General features: G+C 38.1%; 1 protein-coding gene across 2 annotated transcripts in view; it reads right to left on the bottom strand.

The window, feature by feature from the left end:
• The window catches only part of Rab3gap1 (RAB3 GTPase activating protein catalytic subunit 1), a 58,971-nt gene extending 36,598 nt beyond the window's left edge, over positions 1-22,373 (bottom strand). For both annotated transcript variants that reach the window (XM_051147302.1, XM_051147303.1), the window contains exons 1-6: positions 22,237-22,373; positions 14,765-14,897; positions 13,044-13,122; positions 7,454-7,573; positions 4,521-4,686; positions 1,269-1,368 (exon numbers count right to left, since the gene is read on the bottom strand). In XM_051147302.1, coding sequence (XP_051003259.1) covers positions 1,269-1,368; positions 4,521-4,686; positions 7,454-7,573; positions 13,044-13,122; positions 14,765-14,897; positions 22,237-22,353 — 715 coding nt within the window. In that variant the 5' untranslated portion in view covers positions 22,354-22,373. The remainder of the gene's footprint in view (positions 1-1,268; positions 1,369-4,520; positions 4,687-7,453; positions 7,574-13,043; positions 13,123-14,764; positions 14,898-22,236) is intronic.
• Between the last annotated feature and the right edge of the window lie 322 nt (positions 22,374-22,695).

Genomic DNA, 22,695 nt, shown 5'->3' with positions numbered 1-22,695 from the left:
CTGGAGGGGGAGACCTGGTGGTACTCAGAGGAAGGATAGCAGGTTACCAAGAAGAGACTTGATACCCTATGAGCATATACAGGGGGAGGAAGTCCCCCTCAGGAACAGTCATAGCGGAGGGGAGTAAGGGAAAAATGGGAGAGAGGGAGGAATGGGAGGATACAAGGGATGGGATAGCCATTGAGAAGTAACAAGAATAAATTAATAAAAAATTAAAAATAAAATAAAATAAAGATGCCTGTTGACCTGAGTTCCATTATCAGAGCCCACATGGTAGAAAAGAATCAATGCCAAGTTGACCTGTGATTTTTTTCTGATGTCACACACCATGGCACATGTGTGCCCACACATATACACACAACATTAAATAAATGATCGTTAAAGGAAGTACTATGAACAATTAATTATATCCAACAAAGTAGGAAAAAACAAAACCTCAATTAGGTTCTATGTGCTTCTGGCTGAGTTTTCTAGAACTTACATGATGCCTTGTTCATATCTGAGTTGTTGGCATAGCCTGGGATACAACAGGATAATAAGTAATGACTCTTGAATTAATTACTTATCAATGAGTAGGCAGGAAACTAACCCTGATGACATTTTCCTAAGTCCATATTAAATATTCTACAGTTTTCTTCCATAAGACTATATACAAACAAACCTAATTTTCTTCTTTTCACAGTACTATATAAGGCAGTGGCCCTCAACCTTCCTAACGCTGCGACCCTTTAATACAGCTCCTCATGTGGTGGTGACCCCAACCATAAAATTATTTTCATTGCTACTTCATGACTCTAATTTTGCTACTGTTATGAATGGTAGTGTAAATATCGGTATTTTCCGATGGCCTTAGGTAACCCCTGCAAAACCTTCAAAGAGGTCACAACCCACAGGTGGAAAATTGCTGCTTTAAGGTTTCTACATTACTGTTTTCAGCTTCTGAGGGTGGCTTCTCTAACATTCTAAAAATGGGTATTTTAATCATTCACTATATGGTAATGCACGCACACAATGTTCTATCACAGGGGATGCTTTATAAATCATAGCAGCCTGCACAGACATATTGCCAAATACAAAATAACACTGTCTCTAACAGACCTGAGAACTTTTCTTCAGGAGAAAAAATTACAGACAACAAAATCAGCAATTACATTTAAAACGAGTCCAGGTATTTCTAGTATGGAACACCATTAGGTAACTTTGATTTCTTAATACACTTTCTTTTCCATCTGTATTTATCAGGTTAAACACAGTTCCAATGTTCTCACCTGGAGGCTGCTGAGGCCAGAAGTACTGCTGCCAGTCCTGCAGCACATATGTGAATCGAATGGCAATGCTAACTGGAGGCAACGGCGTTAAAGGGCAGCCCTAGAAACACATGCAAACACAACACCGTGTAAATGTGTTAGCCTCTGCTCTAAACACTAGTACCACCATGTCACGGTGATGGACTGCTACCCCTAAGAAACCAGGCCGTAAGTTTGCAGTGTCAAACAACAGTGTGTCCAGCTGAAGCATGAGAAGGAAAAGAAGACTGAGTTTGTAGTGTATAACTTGGAAAGCCAAGAAGGAAGAGACTAGCTGAGCATGGCACACACCTTTAATCCTAGCACTCGAGAGGTAGAGGCAGACAGATCTCTGTGAGTTCGAGATCTGACTGGTCTACACATCAAGTTCCAAGCCAGCCAAGGGTGCAGAGTGACACCTTGCCTTAGAAGTAAATAAATGTTTGGAAGGGAAAAGACTGCCATTCCAACTGACACATCTACAATGCAACCCCAAACCTAAGTCTCAGAAAGTACCACAGAAATGGAGGCGGGGGCGGGGGGGATTTTAAGAGCCAGATCTTACCTTTTAGTGTTTATATGCATGGAAGCAAGAGTTGTAGGGTTAGGTATAGCCTGTGAAACTAGACAGGGAACTGTGAGAGAGGACCAAGAGATGCTGAGAAAGGGAGATGGCAACATGTCCTATGTGACATTCAAGTGGAACGGGTGTTTGTGTGTGGGAGGGGGTAGGAGAGCAGAAGGAACAGGGAGAAGTGAGGACAGAGCAGCAGAGATAATTTTAAAACACCACAGCCAGGTGGTGGTGGCGCACACCTTTAATCCCAGCACTTGGGTGGCAGAGGCAGGCAGAGCTCTGTAAGTTCGAGGCCAGCCTGGTCTACAGAGTGAGTTCCAAGACACCCAAAGCTGTTACTCAGAGAAACCCTGTCTCAAAAAACCAAAATAAACCAAAACCAAAAAGCCCCAAAACAAAAAAGCCACACCACAATGAAAAGTAATTCTTTTGAAGCTAATAGATTTTGGGTTTTCTTTTTTTGTTTTTCAAGACAATGTTTCTCTGTGTAACCTTGGCTGTCCTGGACCACGCCTGGCTGAAGCTAATAGACTTTTTATGGAAAGAAAACAGAAGGAGGGAGAGGAAAGGAACAGCACTGGCAACTGTCAGATCTTGTTTTAAAAACTGGAAAAGCAAACTCCGTAAAGTCATTATTATTTGTAGAGCAAGACATCTCTTTAATTTTTGCATACTTTTCCTGTAAATGGTTTCATCTGATGAAAAAGCTATGTAGGCTATAAATAAATAAACACATAAATAAATAAATAAATAAATAAATAAATAAATAAATAAGCTGTTGTGTTCTGTGATCTTACAGTCCTAGGGCATTCCAGGCCAGCCTGAGCAATACAGTCAGACCCCATGTCAAAAGCCAAAGAAAGAAACACAAAGATCTAAAAACAATGCCAGGGAACAAATTACTTTAAAATAAAGTACTCACACTACTACCAGAAAAGAAATTATCAACTCCCATTAAGAAAGTGATCTTTGGGCTGGGCGTGGTGGCACACGCCTTTATTCCCAGCACTCAGCAGGCAGAGGCAGGCGGACCGCTGTGAGTTCGAGGGCAACCTGGTCTACAAAGTGAGTTTAGGACAGCCACGGCTATACAGAGAAACCCTGTCTCAGAAAACAAAACAAAACAAAGTGACCTTCAGCTTTGTTATAAAACACAATTGTGTGTTTGTATGTATGTGCTGCCTGCATACATGTCTGTGAACCATGTGCATGCAATACTTATGGAAACTAGAAGAGAGCTCAGATTCTCTGGAACTGTAGATGTTTTTAAGCTTCTATTAATGTGTGTGTGCGCGCGTGCACGCGTGCGTGTGTGTGTGTGTGTGTGTGTGTGTGTGTGTGTGTGTGTGTGTGTGTGTGTGTGTGTGTGTAGCCTCTAGCCCCTAAAATACTTTTATTACTATCCAGTTCAGATACTGACTGTCACAGAGAGTGGTATGCTTGTTAAAGTGTATCAATACATTTAGGAAAATGATGACTTTCTTTTAAGTAAAATGGAAATAAAAATCAGGTTAAATAAATAGGTTAATAAAACAAGGCTTAAAATTATCCATAAATTCACTAGCAATAATAAAAAGTCTGTGTCCTTGACTTCTCTTCCACTAAGCAGAATAAGATTAAAGCAGGTTCAGACTGACAGGAAATACCAATGACACCTCATAATCTTTGATTTGAAGATGTCCAACACACCTGACAAATGAGTGCACTCATTTGGCACTTACATAAGTAATGTCAACTTCAGCACTCAGATTCTTTTTCCCAAGAGCATGTTAGCCAAGGCCACCATCTCTGTGATCGTGTTTTTACTTTAAAAATATAACATAATAATGATAATAATAACAATAATAGTAGCACCAGCTTCTGATGTTGGAGAGATGGCTCAGCAGTGAAGAGCACTTGCTTCTCTTGCACAAGACTCATGTTTACTTCAGAGGACATACATGGTGGCTCACAACCATCTGTGACTCCAATGCCCACTCTGATATCCTCGGGCATCAGGCACACACATGGGGCACAGTCATACATGCAGGCAAAAGCACTCATACACATTCCTTCCATGTATTTATTGGAGAGGAGGTGCATACATGTGCCGTTATGCATTTTGTAAAGGTCAGATGACAATTTGGTAGAGGCAGTTATCTTCTTTTATGGGTCCTGGGGAACCAAGCTCAGGCAGGCATGCCTGGCAGCAAGCACCTTAGCAGCCGAGTCATCTTGCTGGCCAGCGTTCTTATAGGGTATCATAGATATATTAGGTATACTTCAGTAGCCCTGCAGCTCTCAGCCACAGTATATACATTAGACCTAAAGATCAATCTGACTTCAAAAAAAATTTTTTTGAAAGAACAGAAAAGGGGAATTCAGAATCCAACAAGTTTAGAACTCAAGATGCTCACAAACAGCTACCTGAAGCCTACTAAACTGGTGGACCATCAAAAGTATTATAGAAGAATAGCAGACTCAGTAAATGCTAACAAGAAAACATGTAAGTTCTTTGTTAGGTATTTTCTTTAATGTACATAGTAATATACAATCTATTAGTTTTCTTATAGTTCATTACATTATTGATATTAGAAAATTTCTATATGCTTAAATTACCAAACTGACACTTTTTATCTGGACCCCAAATAAGACTGACAATACCAACGTCAACTCACAATCTTCGATTTGAAGATGTCCAGCAGGCCTGACAAATGAGTGTACTGATTTGGCACTTTGCGAAGATGAACCATTTCAAAGTCAGTTCGAACACCAGGACCTTGACATTCTCCCATGTACATCCTTCGCCATTTGTGATGTATTTGGACAAACAATGGTACCTGGCTATAGGACATGGATAAAAAGGGCAGAAATCAAGCTCTCTCGTTAAACAGTAAGTAATCCTAAACCTCAAAACTGTTTTTGTTATTTTATGATATTTTAAACATTCTGACATTTTCTGATATTCTAAAAGTAGACTTTGTAGCAAAATTCATCCTTTATCTGAAATATACAAAAAATACGTAATTTTCCTTAGGAATGACCTCTCAAAAAGGTTTTATTTAAAATATTTAGATATTTTTAAATACTACATAAAGAAAACTTTTTTTCTTAATTAATTGATTATGCATACAGTGTCTTGCCTGCATGTACTCATGCACAGCAGAAGACAGCAAATCTCATTACAGGTAGTTGTGAGCCACCATGCAGTTGCTGGGAATTGAACTCAGGACCTTTGGAAGAGCAGACAGTGCTCTTAACCTCTGAACCACCTCTCCAGCCCTTAAAAAAAAAAAAAAAAAAAAAAAAAAAAAAAAAAATTCTAAATCACAGATTCTCATTTATTATGAAGATATATTTAGTTATTCCTCTCTTTACCTTAATAAGCTGAAGAAGCCTACTAGGACTTTGGAAAAAAAAAAAAAAACCTTTAAAACCAACTTTGTAATGAAGTATTTATCACTTAAAGGTAGAGTTAGTTCTTGCTAGTCACAGACTTCTGCATTTGTAAGTTAGCCTGCTCACTAAAATTTTATGTTACTCCCCAAATCAATACTAGTTATTTGCAGATATGCAGAACAGCAAGAATCTGAGTGTCTAAAGTGTATGTTCCCAGGTGAACTTGAATTAGGTAATGAAGTGCTGTAGTGAGAATTAGTGTCTTTAAAAACCCAGTTGTATTATATGAATACATTTTTGTTTAAACCCCAGGTATGGGGTAAGAGGCTGTTTCACAGCTAGTGATTATGGTTTGCCTTGTGGCCTGGCAGAGGCATGATTTTTGCCAGTTGCAGATAGTTTATGTATGGAATTCTGAGGACCCTTGAGAGGGGATAAATCCCAGAGGCCAGAGAAGGGGCTGTGGGCACTCTGAAGAAGCCTGCTGCTTCTGGTTGCTGTTGTTGCAATTTGTCAAGTGGTCATGGACAAAGAGACAAGAAGTTGGAGATACCCCGACAATGAAGATTGGACTGACTCCAAAGAACTGGACGTCCCTGATCAGCAGGAAGAGGTTTAAGAAGGTCTATGCCTCCTCTCCTTTTTAACCTTCTTTCTCACCTACCTCATGTTGGAGGGTTGGAAGGGATTGGGGTGGGAAAGGGTGGGAAATATAAGAACCTAAATAAAATACATTAAAAAAAAATACACCTATACTGCGCCTTCCTGTTTCAACTCTCCAATTATAAATAAGCGTCCTTTCATGATATAGGTGATCTGAAGGTAGTGTTCTTAAGTGCCAGAAGGCTGTAATATGTCTTGCAGACAGAATACACGTGTAAGAAACACTTCATTCAACACATGTTTTAGTGTGTTGGCTGTGATGTCAATCTTAGTGGGTCAACAATACATATTGATAAGTAAGAGCATAACTTGGCATCTTTAAACAGAGACATACATGAAACGAGATAAAAAAATATATAATTGATAGGAATGTGACCATAAGCTCACACGAGCCTATTCATTTCGCCCTAGGAACAATGGTTGATATGATACAACACCTATGGTGTTTATAGGATACAAAGATAGTAAATTGCAAGAACATGCTATAAAATATATTCCCAAGTTAGTATTGCCACATTGGTAAATACTTCCACTTTGTCAGGTTTTTTAAAGGGAGGAAATGGCTGCAAAGATGGTTCCACCACATTGAAGGCTAGGTTTATGCTACCAAACATAAAGATGTTTTTTAAAAGGTCCAAAATATTCCTTAGGACACTTAGGGTACGCTAATGCATCAATTTTTCCACTAGTAAATTTATATATAGTGTCTCTTGGTCTATCTGATATGCAAAGAAAATACAACTTCAAATAGCTGAATATGGTTAAAGTTAACATCATGTTCTTAAATAATTATACTAAGAATAGGCGGTTGTTGAGCATGGTGGCACAGGCCTTTTTATCCCAGCATTGAAGGGAGAAAGAGGCAAATCTCTGTGAGCTCAAAGCTGGCCTAGTCAGTGTTCCAGATCAGCCAGCCACACCTACACAGTGAGAACCTATCTAAAAAACTAAAAAAAGAAAAAGGAGGGAGGAGGCGGAGGGTCATAGAAATATATTTTAAAAATTCTTTGAAAAGTTAATTCCAATCTCTGTGAGTTTGAGACCAGCCTGGTGTACAAAGCGATTCCAGGACAGCCAGGGCTACACAGAGAAACTCTGTCTCAGAAAATAAATAAAAAGAAGAGTTAATCCCCTAATACTATAAAAATGTTAAAATTAGACTTCGTAGCAAAATTCATCCTTAATCTGAACTATACAAAGAATACTGAATTTTCTTTAGGAATGACCTCCCAAAATGTTTTACTAATTAATTATACTCCTTTTGGCAGTCTTGGTTTACTTCTCTTTTGAGACAAGGCTTTACTATGCAGTCCAGGCTGGCCTTTGAGTTAGGATCTTATGCAGGCCTCTTGGGTGCTGGAAATAAAGACTTGCCCCACGATGCACAGTTCTAATTTCATCCTAATTCTAATATAATAATATCCAAAGGTAAGTGCTAAATTCTTCATTATAGCAGGAAAAAGTAACATTTAATAATCAACTACCTTCCTGGATTATATCACTAAAAGTATTGTAGCATGCTTTCAACATCTGTGAAAAGGCCACTTACCAGCCAGTGTTTCCCAAAGCAATAGAAATGGAACTAAGAAGGAGGTTGCACTTGGATTCACTGAGAACAGCATCACTGTGTGCAGCAGGAGCAATCACCACAAACTCACGCAGGCCATACCTTCAAGAGAGAATCACCTCAGTAAAGACAGCCATTAAATAATATGAGAAGTTTCCCTATGGTAAATTTAAGCCAAATTTGTACTAACAAACTTTTTAGTTTCCCCTATCCCCATCCCACATGACAACTGGATGTATATACATTTGAACCTTTCTTTAAAACACAAAGCAAAAATCAGTGAGTGTGGTCATGCCTGTGCCACAGTGCACATGTGAAGGCCAGAGGAGAACTTTCACAAGTCAGTTCTCTTTGAATGAATTTCAGGGATTGAATTTTGGTTGTCAAGTTTATGCCCCAAGCATTTTCACCTGCTAAGCCATCTTGCCACCATGGCCTCTACCTAAATTTCTTTTAAAATCTTCTCCCTGGGGACAAAAGCAGGGTCTCATGGTTGCTGCCCTACACTGAGCTAATCCGAGGCCCTGAGTTTTCTTTAAGAAGTATTTCCATTTTTTTTCAGCCCCTCTTCATTAGAAATGAAGTCATTTGTTGAAATTATACTAAGCACTAAATAACAATTTTGTCTTAAAAAATTCAGTTTACGGGGCTGGAGAGGTAGCTCGGAGGTTAAGAGCACTGGTTGCTCTTTCTGAGCTCAATTCACAGCAACCACATGGTGGCTCACAACCATCTATAATGTGATCTGATGCCCCCTTCTGGTGTGCAAGTGTACACGAAGGGAGAGCACTGTATACATAATAAATAAATAAATAAATAAAAATCTTTTTTTAAAATCCAGTTTACAAGGCCAGTAAGAAGGCTCTTGTCACACAAGCTTGGCAACCTAAATCCAATCTCTAGAACACCCATAAAAATAAAGGAGAAAACTAACTCAGCAAAGCTTTTCTCTGACATCCACAAATACACAATAGCATGCGCGCACACGTGCACACACACACACACACACACACACCACACAGACCACACACAGAAATAAAACTCCAGTTTATAATATAAAAGAATAAGCAAAATCTCACCTTAAATAACTGATGGTATTGTGTCCAGCAATGTAGAAAATAAGCTAAATAGACTACCTAAATGGCAGGAAATAATTACCAGCCCTAATATACATGTACTGTTTAAAATGATACACAGTTATAAAACATCCTAAAAGATTTCTTGTATTCCTTTACTCAAGAACACACATTAGACAGGCACCATCACATTATTAGGAAATGGCTTCCTCTCGCTACTGTATCTACAATGACATTTTCTCATTTAGTCTCTAAGTCATTTAAAGCCACAAATTTGTGTGTCTCTGTATGTGTCTGAGTGATGTTCTCACATGTATATCTATGTACTACATGCATGGCTGGTGCTAACACAGGCCAGAAGAGGGGTGGGATCCTCTGGAACTGGAGTTTCAGATGGTGGTAAGCCCCTAAGGGTGCTGGGAAGCACAGCCAGGTCCTCTGGAAGAACAACCAGGACTCTTAACAGCTGAGCTGCTGCTCCAGGCCCTTCTGCCTGTCTTTTTAAAATTAGTAATGATTTAAGGCGAAGTTGATGGTTGTTTCTGCCTAACAACAACTCATCTTGATATTCTTAAGTACATTATTTAATAATTTTTAAATAAGGAAAATAATTTATAAATGATATTACTCATACTCACTTGCTTATTTTACATTAGTCTCTGCATATGTAGTCATAATTCCTAGTTTTGATGAACTTTCCCAAGAAACCCCTTGGAGTGCAGTATATAAAAACTCTCCTTTACCTCCATCGCCAGATTGGCACTGCTGAGACACAGACTGTCTTATAAGCCTATATAATAAGTCCTCTCATAACTAAAAAAAAAAAAAAAAAAAAACCTCTCCTTAAAGTCTAACTCACACTCCGTTCACTGTTTAGATGCTGTTATGACTCTGATACAGTTTAAAGGTTTCCCCAAGGATTCATGAGAAAAATGTATTTCACTTCTCAGCTCACCTCCACTCTCTAAGGCATGAAATCAAGATTCACCCTGTGGAGGCAGCAGTAGATAACTAAAAGATTCAGGTGTGAACAAATTATCCTTGGAAGAAAACAAGTCTCTTGGCGTTCTTCCAGAAATGTTCAGCCTGTCCCTGACTGCCATGGGTCAATCTCTACTGACCAGTTCTGCTCCCAGGTTGGTGGTGTTGAAATAATGGGTGAATTCTACAAATGTATCTGTACAGCACATTCCTGGAAGTTACATCCTTCAATAAAAAGAACATCGGCCTTCCTGAAACTCTTGCCAAATAATCCTTTTCATTTAATAAAATGTTGGTGCCTAAAAAAGGGATTTTTCTTTTTCTGCAATATCTTCTACCCCATGCTTTGTTTTGTGTGAAAACACACACACACACACACACACACACACACACACACACACACACACACACACACACACTATATTTCCAAATCTTTTTTTCCTTCCCCTGCCCTTGGTTTTTGAAACAAAGTTTCTCTGTGTAGCCTTGGCTGTCCTGGAACTGGCTTTGTAGACCAGGATGGCCTCAAACTCACAGAGGTCTGCCTGCTTCTGCCTCCCAAGTGCAGGGATTACAGGTGTGCGCCCCTGTGCCTGGCTCCAAATCTTAAGGAGTTAGCTTAAATATCAACTGATGACCTCCATTAAACATATACCCTTCTCTGAATTTTAACATCTTTTCCCTATCATTATGATCTATAAGCTGTCAAAATAATTCATTTGTCTACATTTCTTCACAAGCTCTACTTGAGACCTGAACTATTCGCTTCACCAAGTTAACACCAGTATGGGTATTAAGGGGGGTTGAGGGGAGGCAGGCACAAAATAGCAAAAAGTAAATGACTAGAGTAGATTTTTCTAAATTTTTTCCTTTATTTGACAGGATCATACTGTATATCACTGGCTGGCCTTAAACTCATAAAAATCTGTCTACCTCTCTTTCCTAAGTGCTGGAATTAAAGGTGTACTTCACTCTTGCCAGAAGCAGCTAGATTTTTAAATGAACAAAGGATTTGGACAGCCATCATCTCCCTAAAGGTTACACAAACGTTTAAAAAAAAAAAAAAAAAAAAGTCACATGAGAGGATGGTGAACACGAGTAGTTACCAGGAAGCATGTGGATCAGAGTCATCATGAGACACTACTTCACAATCATTAGGATACTATTACCAAAAATGAAAGACTCAAAAGAAACTGTAACTCTAGTTTTACCAGTGGGAACAGAATGTAGTGAAATGCTGTGAGAAACAGTATAGTGGTCTTTAAAACATTAAAAACAGCCAGGTGTGGTGGTATACACACTCCGAGACAAGAGGATTTCTGAGTTCATGTCCAGTCTTGATCTACTTAGCAAGTTCCAGGCCAGCCAAGACTACACAGTGAAACTCCACCCCAAGAATTATATATATATATAACATGTGTGTATACATACATATATATGCATACATACATAAATATATGTGTGTGTGTGTGTGTGTGTGTGTATGTGTGTGTGTATGTGTGTGTGTGTGTATTGTTTTGTTTTTCGAGACAGGGCTTCTCTGTACAGTCCTGGCTGTCTCACTTTGTAGACTAGGTGGCCTCGAACTCAGAGATCTGCCTGCCTCTGCCTCCTGAGTACTGGGATTACAGGCATGTGCCACTGCACCCAACAACAAAAATGTTTTAAATTAAAAATGAACTACCACTAGGGCTGGAGAGATGGCTCAGAGGTTAAAAGCACTCAGTGCTCTTCCAAAGGTCCTGAGTTCAATTCCCAGCAACCACATGATGGCTCACAACCATCAATGATGTGATCTGGTACCCTCTTTTGGCATGAAGACACACATATGGGCAGAATACTATATAAATAATAAATAAATAAATCTTTTTTAAAAATGAACTACCACTCTGACTTCTGGGTACAGATCAAAAAACAAAAGCAGGTACTCCTGTTCATGGCATCCAAACAGTTGTATATCATACAATTAAATAATTACCCTTTAAACAGAATAAATGCTCATAAATGGACCTTGAAAAAATAAGCCAGTAAGTCACAAAAGGATAAGTACCCAACTTTTATAAGTATTGAAAGATTCAAATTCATACAAATGGGAGAAAAACACTGGTTCACCAAAGCTTACAGAAGGACCGCCAGTTGACTGATGGCTATGGTAGGCATTTCATCTTCAAACCAGAACAGCCTGGCTTCCTCTAGTGTCCATCAGAGCTAGGGGGCATAATCAGCTCTTCTAAAAAAACATTTTTCTGAGTTGATCTATGTGCATTAGGAGGGTAAACCCTCACCAATCTGTGCTGTGCTCCATGGGCATCTATCTCACAGTGTGGCCACTGTCAATGTCTGCGCTAAAGCCATCGCTTACTGACGTAGGAACTTGTTTTGGTATGTCTGTGTTTGGCTCATAGTGTTTTAAAACAATGGTTTTTAAATGAAAGAAAACATATAATATGTTTAATTTTTAAATAGTTGGCTGCTGTTTTTCTAATTTTTAGGAGAGATAAAAGAAAAATCTCCCAGTAACTACCAGCAATATAGCAAACATTTTTAAATAGGGTCTTTTCTGCTTCTACTCCTGAAGTACTGTGATTACAGGCATGTAATAGCACATGATTTATGAGGTCCCATGGATCAAACTGCCTCTCAAGCTTGCTAAGCAAGCACTCTACCCACCAAGTTATGTTCCTTAGATAGTATACTTAAATGTACCCCTCCAACATAAAGCTCAGAGACTGAATGACTGAGAAAGATAAAAGAAGGCTTTCAAATGTGAGACACCTCTTACAATAATACATTTACAGATATATAGCCACGTAAGTTTTAATTTTATCACATAACTGCTTAAAGTCAACATTTTACTTAAATTTATCATAATACACACTAAATCTATAATATTTAAGTGTTCCATGCGGTTCATCAGAACTGCAGCAAGAAGGTATCACTTTGGGTTATGAAGTGCAGTGGCAGAAGAGGTCAGAGCAAGCATGAGACAGTAGCCCTGAGACATGCCTGTCGAGTTGGCTCTTGAGTAGCATCTGGGAATCTGGACTTGGGGAGGATTCTCATCATTCCCAGGTTGATAAAAGGCTTGCTTGATGTATTTAAGATGCTTATACAAATAATATGGTTTATGCTCTAAACCTGCTGTCCTTCAGGGAGTCTGACAGAGGATGCATACTGACCAAGTTCTTTAAAGCTTTGAGGAGAGAGCCTCTAAAAACCCTTCCTGATAGACAATGTTTCATACATTGTCACAATTTGTTGCTGAGGGAACTGAGTCTAACCTATTGAACCTCATTAGAAACAGTTCTTCCAAGCTTGATGTCTGCAGGTTTTAAATCCCTTTCTTCTGCCTCTGCAAACCTTTAATCCCACCACTTGTGAGTTTGAGGCCAGTCTGGTGTAGACAAAGTTCCATGACAGCCAGGACTACTTAGAGAGACCCTATCTCAAAATAAACTAACAACAAAAACAACAACAACACACACACACACAACCTGAATAAAAAGGATACGTACCATCTTACCAGGCAATGTGCTCTTGGAGGAAAGTCATTATTCATACATAGCAAATCTTGCATTGCCTGTGGAACAGCATCTACAAAAACATATGATAGTAAAATATATGTCCGTTTAAACTTTCAATTTTAATGTGATTTTATACATGCCTTGAGGAAAGCATGTCTTACTAGACTAGACTGCACATTAGCAATTACTAAAGAGTTAGACTCCTGACAAACCCTTATCACCTCTTACAGGTAGCCTTTCTATTACCCTAGACAGCTTTAAAATTTTTTATAAATCCTTTCTTTACTCAAGTTCTCAATATCTTAACCCATTTTTCTTTAGCACTTAACATTCTGATCCATAATCAGGCACTGATACAAATTACCATTATATGCATTTATAAATATTTAATAATTTAAAAATATTAAAATATATAATATATATTTGCTTATAAAATACACCCTTGTTAGATATACTTTCTTAGCCAATTTATTATATATTTTACTAATATTATAAAATAAATTGAAAAGTATTGATACTTTGAAACCCTGATTAAAGAACTGCGAAACAATGGAAGTCAGCCCTCAGCCCTCCAACTGTTGATAATAAAGCTTTAAATATGTATCTCTAGGTTAACTAAAATTTCTCTTCTACTTTCTCCATTAGTTACAGCTTTGATCACAGGCAAATAAAAAGGAAACTTAACAATACACCCAGAAGGAGCAACAGTGCCTTCACTATCTTCATCTTCTCTTACACCAACCCTCTTCATCTGTTTATCTCAGAAACACTGAAGCACCTCACTCTAGCAGCCTACCTCTAATATAAGGTCTTTCTTAAAATCAACAAAACTTATGTTTATTTTGAACACTTTCCTTCATTTATCAGTATAATACTGGACTCAGATATCCTTGATTATCATCCCACAAAATGCATACATTTCCTTCCTCTTCTTTTTCCCAAAACAGACATTGATCTTCTGTTTATGTTGCTACATAATTATCTGACATATGTGTGTCTATTTGGTCAACGTTATCACTCTACTTTCTCAAACTAAATGCAGAAGTTATATAGCTTGGTTTGTAGGAGTATAATGTATTAAATGCCTAACTTAGATCAGATAATGGAGTAAGGGCTCAGGTACACTATCTCCTCGTGCCTCACAGCAACCCTCCAGGTACTTAGTATTACTTTACAAGTTCAGAGAGGTAAATAACTAGCCAGTCCAAACAATCAGAATGTTAATGCACTTCCTACAAGTAAATCAGCCCACAAAGACGCTCTACTTGCACTCCTTTACAGGCCAGCTTACTTGCTTCAACTTCCAATAACCTTACCTGATCTCTTTCTCCTGGTTCAGTCACCAGCCCCCAAACCTCAGTGGAGTCCTGTCTGTCCCTAGGATGTCACTTATCACTTTCTACCTCCTTTTACAGTTACTGCAACACCTCATCCTCCCTACTGAAGTACACAACCCACATAAGATTTCATTCAAAAAGACTTAGCAGAATACTCAGCATGTTAATCACTCAATAAGTATGAGCTGACTCAATCAATTTTAAAGTGACACGTCACTGTAGCTCCTCCTCTGCTTCAGGTGCAATACTAGCACATAATCTACTTCAGACGTGATTTAATAAAACCTCCATGGATATTACTGTTATGAGAACTAAATTAATAACTAAATATTTAGACTCTTAAAAGATTGTACAATATAACAAAGAAGGCCATACCCTCTGATTCTTCATCCTTCCCTTCTTTATCAGTCGTCTCTTGAACAAGATAGTGATGAGTGACTGAAAACTTGAAGTCAGCAAAGGAAATTTCATCTGATCTCTCTTCCCAGGTGCCAGAAGTAAATATACCCTGCATTTAACAACAGAATGGAAAACAGCCAACTTATTCAGTCATTATAGTGTCTTTTCCTTTTTCTACCTATTAATTATGCTATGTCCTACAGTTATCTTCTACATAATAAAGGCCAAAAAAAAAAAAAAAAAAGTATAGATGATTTAACACAGAAGAGCCTTGGAGCCAGCAAGATGTCCTGAAAACCTGAGTTTGACTCTTGGAAATCACATAGAAAGAGACAGGAAGCCTCCAAGTTGTCCTCTAACCTCCACAGGAACACCACAGCATGAGCACACTCACCCTCTAACCTGCTCTCTAATAGACTTAGGACCCCTCGACATGTCTGATACTGGAAACATGGCTAAGTACTCAGTGAAGTCATGGTTGCTGCAGGAGAATCTAAGAACATCTGTCCTTATACGCACAGATAAGTGTACTATTCACCCCTCATCAAGGAAACATCTCTTTGCGATGTTGTAGAACATTATAAAAAACCACAAGCAGCCAAATTGCAGAGGTATGGAGCCCAGTCCCAATGGACACATCTAAAACACTCCTGTACCTAAGATTCATGGAAGATTAGGAAGAGTAGGCAGAAAGATTTTAAGAGCCAGGGGATAAGGGAGTTTGTTTTAAGGCTGTACTCCCTAATAATATCAGAAGCTACCTCCCAAAAGCTCTCATCAACATGACTGCCCAAATGTGAGCTGAACACCAATTAACATGCCAAATTTGACAAAGTAAAGCCCACGAGGCCTAAAACCCTACACAAAGAACTATAAGCAATAGAGCAAAGTGGGAAATGGTTGTTCAACTGGTTGTTCAGTGCCAATCAACAAGTCCTGAAAACACGTACAGGTAGCATTCATTATACAGATTGAACAGGCTATATTTAGAAATAAGTGTGTGTATGTGCATATGCATGTGTATATATGTATGTATATAAACATTTGCATGTGTACATGTTTATATATAGACATAGATACATATGCATACAAAAACAATTTAAAAAGAGGCCATGAATTTGAAAGAGAGCAGAGGGTATATGGGAGGGTTTAGAGGGAGAAAAAGGGAGAAATGCTGTAATTAAATTCTCAAAAAATCTTTAATCCACTTAAACTTGAGTTTTGTGCAAGGTGATAAATATGGACCTATTTGTATTTTTCTACATGTAGACATCCACTTAGACCAGCACTATTTGCTGAAGATGCTATCTTTTCTCCATTGTATGGTTTTCGCTTCTTTACCAAAAAGCAAGGGTCCATAGGTGTGTGGGTTTATTTCTGGGTCTTCAATTTGATTCCATTGATTCACCAGCCCATGTCTATGCCAGTACCATGCCATTGTTATTACTGTTGCTCTAGAGTACAGCAGATCAAGGATGGAAATTCCTCTGAAAGATTGTACAGGATTGTTTTTACCTATTCTGGGTTTTTTGTTTTTCTATATGAAGTTGAGAATTGATCTTTTAAGATCTGCTAAAAAAAAAAAAAAAAAGTCTTTTTTATGGGTTCTATTGTTTCAGCATATGTCTCAGCCACGATTAAGTTTCAAAAATTATATTGCCAACTTTACAACCTTTATGCTGAAAAGTTTACTTATCACTCAGTTATACTATAATTGGTAAGCTTTTTTTTTTTTTTCAGGTTTTTCAAGACAAGGTTTCTCTGTGTAATAGCCCTGTCTGTCCTAGACTCACTTTGTAGACTAGGCTGGCCTTGAGCTCACAGAGATCTACCTGCCTCTGCCTCCTGAATGCTATGATTAAAGGTGTGTGCTACCATACCCGGTGGTAAGCAAATCTTTAAAAATAAACATCTACAAATATCCAGGGAGACTTCTCATCTATCTTTTAAAAACTTGGGCTTTTCAGGCATGGATTTATTATATAAAAACCCTCCTTAGGTGCTACGTGTTTAACAGCTAGGTGCGCCAAGGAACAATGAATCGTTTTTATTACCAAAACTGCTAAGTTGTTCTATATGCTTATATCAAATTTGTTTGTAGTCTTTTTTACTTATGTATCATTTTCTAGCCTCTGAGTATACATAAGAGTGGCAAGAATAACAGCTAATGCTGGCTGAGAGTGCAGTGTCATAAACAGATGAGCAATAAAACCAGAACTCTAAGATCACCATGTGACTTTACAGCCCACAGGTATCCCTACTCCTGAAGAGCTCTCTTGCTATCTACAGAACTAAGAGAAAGAGGTCAACTATTACCAGATAGAACGAAGTTCTTCTCCAACTTCAAATTTGAAAGTAGGAAACATAATAAAATACCACTTATTTCCTTATGATACCCAAAGACACAGTCGATACTATGGTTACTCCTTAGACACAAAATGAAAAATGAAAATGAAAATGAAAAACACAAAATAAGACCTTATTTTAAATAGTCCTAGTCCCCTAAAAGTTGTGTGAGCAGATGAACATTGCTTTTATTTTTCACTTCATTTTAGAGTCATTGAATTCTCAGTGACTGTCCCTTATCTAATTTCTTAAAAACTTTAAAGTTGAAAAGAAAATCTTTATTCCACTAGTTCAATGATTCATAAAGCGCCCAAATGTTCTGAATGAACACAAATCCTATTTACAGTTTTCATCTGCCACAAATTTAACTTATGGAAAAGCTAGAGGATATCTACAGTTAAAGTTATTTTATTGATGGAAGTCAATGGCATCTCAGTCTTCTGACTGAGAATGAAAAACCCAAGCTCATTTCAGTGCTGCAGTCATTAGTCATTAGTCATTAATCTTCTATTAATATTCTAAAGTTAATGATTCTTCTTCCATGAATTTTTCAGATGGATAAGAGTTGGTCTATTACAAGATCATGAGATATCTAAATTTAGCTTTCATAAAAAAGCACTTGCAATTTTTGCCAGGTACATAGAATCTAAAATTCAAGAGCTATTTGTTTAATTTTCACCCAATTTAAAGTAAAATAATAGGTTCAGCTGTCTTACAAAGCCCAAAACACTAAAATTTCAAAAAGCTCCCTTAGAAATCTACTGTAATTCTTCTCAAAGTAATGTTACATTTACTTAAATTTCATCATAGCAAAACCCACCAAGTAAAGCAGTGAAACAAAATGCATTTGAAAGGTGAAACCTAAAAAGAAAGGTGAAACCTAACTTTAGCCCTACTTTCATCAACCGCCAGCAAAGTAACTGAGCAAATTATTACATGAACTCCAGACCACATCCCACACTCATTAACTAGGAATATGGCATCACTGGAGTTTATTAAATGAGTAAGTCAACAGTCACAGTCCCCAAAATAATGTATAGTATAACACACAGTACATGCTCAACAACTGCCATCCCCTCCTAAATCATTTCCCAGCAGTATAGGTTCTACAATGGTCAAGCAGCTCAATCACAAAAACCCTCCTTCAGATGAAAATGAATCTAGCCGGACAAGTTTTTAAATTTTACTTTGCTTGCATGTGTGCATGCATGTGTATGTACAGGCACATACATGTACCCACTGAGGACAAGTAGAGAAGTAGAATTCCCTGGAGCTGGAGTGACAGATGGTTGTGAGCTACCCAGTGTGGATGCTAGGAACCAAACTCAGGCCCTCTGGAAAAGCAGTTAATTTCTTAACTACTGACTAAGCATCTCTCCAGCCCTCGAAAGGACATCTTAAGGCTCTGTACAACTGTTAAATGTAACCACAAACTGGAGAGGAATTCACCTGTGAGAGGAAGTGTATCTGATGAGATCTACATGTGCTTTATCTTTTGGTCTTGGGCAGTGGTTTTTAACCTAGGACCTGGTTATACTCTAAGAAATTACTAATGGTTCCATAATTTAAATTAAATGTAAAAGTAACTTTTATTCTCCAGACCTAATTGTCATCTCAGAGAATTACTGCCTCCGTCTATTAACCTAGACTAGTCCTGGAAGCTTCTAGTCTCCATAAAATCTTATCAAGGCCTAGAATGTTTTCAGCCTCTGAGACTTAATGGTTAAATAAGCTCACCCTTTCTAGTTCTTTCTGAATTCTGGCTGGCTGGTTCAACTCAGATGTTCTAGTATAAACTCTTCTCCAAGCTGACTGATCCAACGTGGCTTCTCTCAGCTTCTGACTTAACTGTTCTGCTTGGCCTCAAACTAATTCTAGCAATCTGTTCTAATCTTCTGGCTCCTTTTCTTTCTCTGGCTTGTTCTCTCTTCCCCCTGTCTCTGTAAACTGTCCCAGCAAAACTGCCTGCTCCTCCTCTCCCTCTGCTTCAGGATGAAGGGGCCACACAATGATGAATCCACCTGCCCAACTGCCCCATGCCTCTTCTGCCGCCAGGTTCTGCAGAAACAATGGACACCTTTGGGTTGGCTGCTGTGTTCTACCTAGTCAGCTGACAAACACCATCCACAGATCAGTTTCTCTTAAAAGAAACTTTAGCAAGCCCAAGGCCCTAGATTCAATCCCCAGAAACAAATAAATAAGAAACAATTACAAATTATTTATTGCATCATTTACTGTGGAAATAACTACTATGTAAATATAAATTCTAACTGTACTTTTCAGAAAAATAGAAATATAGTACTATTTCACATTTTAAGTTTTAAAATTTGTTTTTATTCTTTGTGAGTTTCACTTCACGCATCCCAGGCCCACTCATCTCCCTATCCCCTCATATCCACCCCTTGCCCTTGCAATTGCAACATAAAAAACACACAAACAAAACAAAAACAAAAAAGCACAGCAAACATCTCATCGTGGAAGCGGTAGCGTGTCAGAGCTTTTCCCACAATATAGCCCTCTGTCCACATACTTTCACTTTTTCTGAGTTTTTAATGTATAGAGTTTGGGGAGCTTTTTTGGTTTTTCGAGACTGATAAGTGAACATGTGAGCAAAGGTGCCCACAGAATACAGAAAACGATGTCATATCCCCTGGAGCTGGAGATAGACAGTTATGAGTTGCCCATCATGACTATGAGTACCTAACTGCTGAGCCAGCTCTCCAAGTCCATGGTTAAGTTTTAAAATGGTAATTTATTTTAAATTCTCTCTCAGTAGAAGAGAACTGGTAATCACTGTCCTTCACATATATGAAAACTTAGGCATTGTCTAAACTTTTTTTGTTTTGTTTTTGTTTTTCAATATAGGGTTTCTTTTTTGTTTGTTTTGTTTTTGTTTCTGTTTTTCAATATAGGGTTTCTTTTTTGTTTGTTTTGTTTTTGTTTCTGTTTTTCAATATAGGGGTTCTTTTTTGTTTGTTTTGTTTTTGTTTGGAGACAGGGTTTCTCTGTATGTAGTTTTGGCTGTCCTGGAACTCACTGTGTAGGCCAGGCTGGCCTCGAACTCACAGAGATCTGACTGCCTCTGCTTCCTGAGTGCTGGGACTAAATGTGTACACCACCACTTTTCTTTCTACAACAAATAAACCCTGTCACTTAGACTTTCCTTAATCCTTCCAATTGACGCCATCTTAAAATCTGCTGCCTTCTCCTGTCCACACATTAAGAAAGAAGTGGGCTCAAGCTAGCACTTCTGTAGCCTCAACTGTATGCCTGAAGTATGAAGCTGCTATGAACATACTACCCACTTAAACACTAATCTAGTATCCTAATCTTATTTCCTCATTACTTCCCTCTCACGTTTACCTTGAGGGCAGCATAGATCTTCCTTTGTTCACTATTTCTACTACTATGGCTTGATACATACCAAGTACTTAGTAAATAGATAGCAATCAAAGGATTCTAGGATACAGTATCAGATCTCAAAAGTACCTGGGATAGCTTTTGTTTTTAATAAATGCAAATCTTTTTGCATTTTAGATAAATCTGGCTCACTGTGCTGTTAATCAGTCTTGTTGCAATCTATGCAAATGTTGCTATGTATGTGTTTCAGGTGGCAACAGAAAAATCTATGTTTGAGAACTTCACATTTTTCTTCATTCAAAACTGTAAATGAAAATATTTTAGTATAGGATACCAATTTACATTGTATATTCCAACGTATCTTTAAATGCTGCAATTTCTATAGTAGTTGCTTTTTTGCTCATATACTTATGGGGGAATAAAAGTCATACTGCCTAAATTCTGTTATCACTACCATGAAGCTAAAACCCCCTAACAAATATTGAGATTAAGAAGTCTTTTCAAGATAATAATAAAAACAATGATCAATTGTACTTTAAAAGAATTTAGGAGTCAGGGGTGGTGGTGCATGCCTTTAATCACAGCACTCAAGAGGCAGAGGAGTTCGAGGCCAGCCTGGTCTACACAGACAGTCAGGGATATACAGAGAAACCCTATCTTGAAGAAAGAAGAAGAAGAACAAAAAAAAGAGGAGGAGGAGGAAGAAAAGAAGGACAAAGAAGAGGAGGAAGAGGAAGAATAATTATTATTTAGGGACAGCAAGATGACTCAACATGTAAAAACACTTGCTGCCAAGCCCAATGACCTACTCTGATTCCTCAGGACCCGCTTTATGGAAGAAGAGAACCAACGGCTACATACAAATATATACATATATACACATATACATATCTAAAATCATCTAAGCATCTATATAGCTGAAGGTTAAAGTATATTCCTTCAGTAACTCAAGAAGCTGATCCTCACAATATTCTCTTGAGGAAACTAGAGTGTGGTTTATTAGCACATTATCAACACAAACTGAGTAAAGTAACTGCAGCTGATAACTACACCATGAGTTGTTATACAAGAAGTTTCCTCATTAAATGAACTAGTGGTTAAGTTCAAATTTTCTCTGAACAATTAAAAAAACTTTGGAAAAAGCCAGGAATGGTGGCACATGCCTTTAATCCCAGCACTTGGGAGGCAGAGACAGGTGGATCTCTGTGAGTTCGAGGCTAGCCTGATCTACAAAATGAGTCCAGGACAACCAAGGCTACACAGAGAAACCCTGTCTTGGGGGGAGGGGACCCCCACAACTTTTAAAAAATATATACTGGCTAAAGGAAAACTTAGGTTTTGAGAAAAGTAAACCCAGAAGAAATTAATGAAGCTTCACAAGCAAGCCTTAGTAGCACGCGCCTTTAATCCAAGCACTTGGGGAGGCAGAGGCAGGTGGATCTCTGTGAGTTTGAGGCCAATCTGATCCACAGAGTAAGTTCTAGGACATCAGAGCTACATAGAGAGACCCTGTCTCAAAAAATCCCAATCAACCAATATACAAAGGAGCTTAGTAAATATCTTACACATATCATTTGCTACCAACTCAAATCCAAATTCCTCCAGATGCTATCTGATATTCATCAGACTTTATACAACTTAAGAATTAAACACTTAATTCAAATGCACAGTTTGTAGCAAAGGGCATAAAAAGAGATTCCAAAGTAAATACTGATCTAGAGAAACAAAGGAACAGATCTGACCTTTTCCAGTGGCTTTCCCAGAGAGTGTCCAATCAGTTTCCAGTCATTTAGGACTTCTTCAACTTTAGAAATAAACCTGAGGAGGAAGGAAAACTTTCTAAATATATAAGCACGCATTTTTTCCTACTACTATACAGTTTCTTTAAAAAGACATTTCCTTATATGCTAACATTTTACAAGTTTAATACTGTGAGCCTGTCTTAGACATGGAATAAAGGTAGAACAATGTTGTTTAGTTCAAGAACTCTTAAACTTTGATTCATTTAAATCTATTCACTCAATAAAAATATTCTTAGCCAGGTGTGGTGGCGCACACCTTTAATCCCAGCACTCGGGAGGCAGAGGCGGGCGGATCGCTGTGAGTTCGAGGCCAGCCTGGTCTACAAAGTGAGTCCAGGACAGCCAAGGCTAACACAAAGAGACCCTGTCTCGAAAAACCAAAAAAAAAAAAAAAAAAAA

This window comes from Acomys russatus, chromosome 6 (genome assembly GCF_903995435.1).
Source record: "Acomys russatus chromosome 6, mAcoRus1.1, whole genome shotgun sequence".
NCBI classification, from domain to species: Eukaryota; Metazoa; Chordata; class Mammalia; order Rodentia; family Muridae; genus Acomys; species Acomys russatus.
Note: the sequence above shows the minus strand (reverse complement) of the source record. Positions and strands in the feature narration are given on the sequence as shown.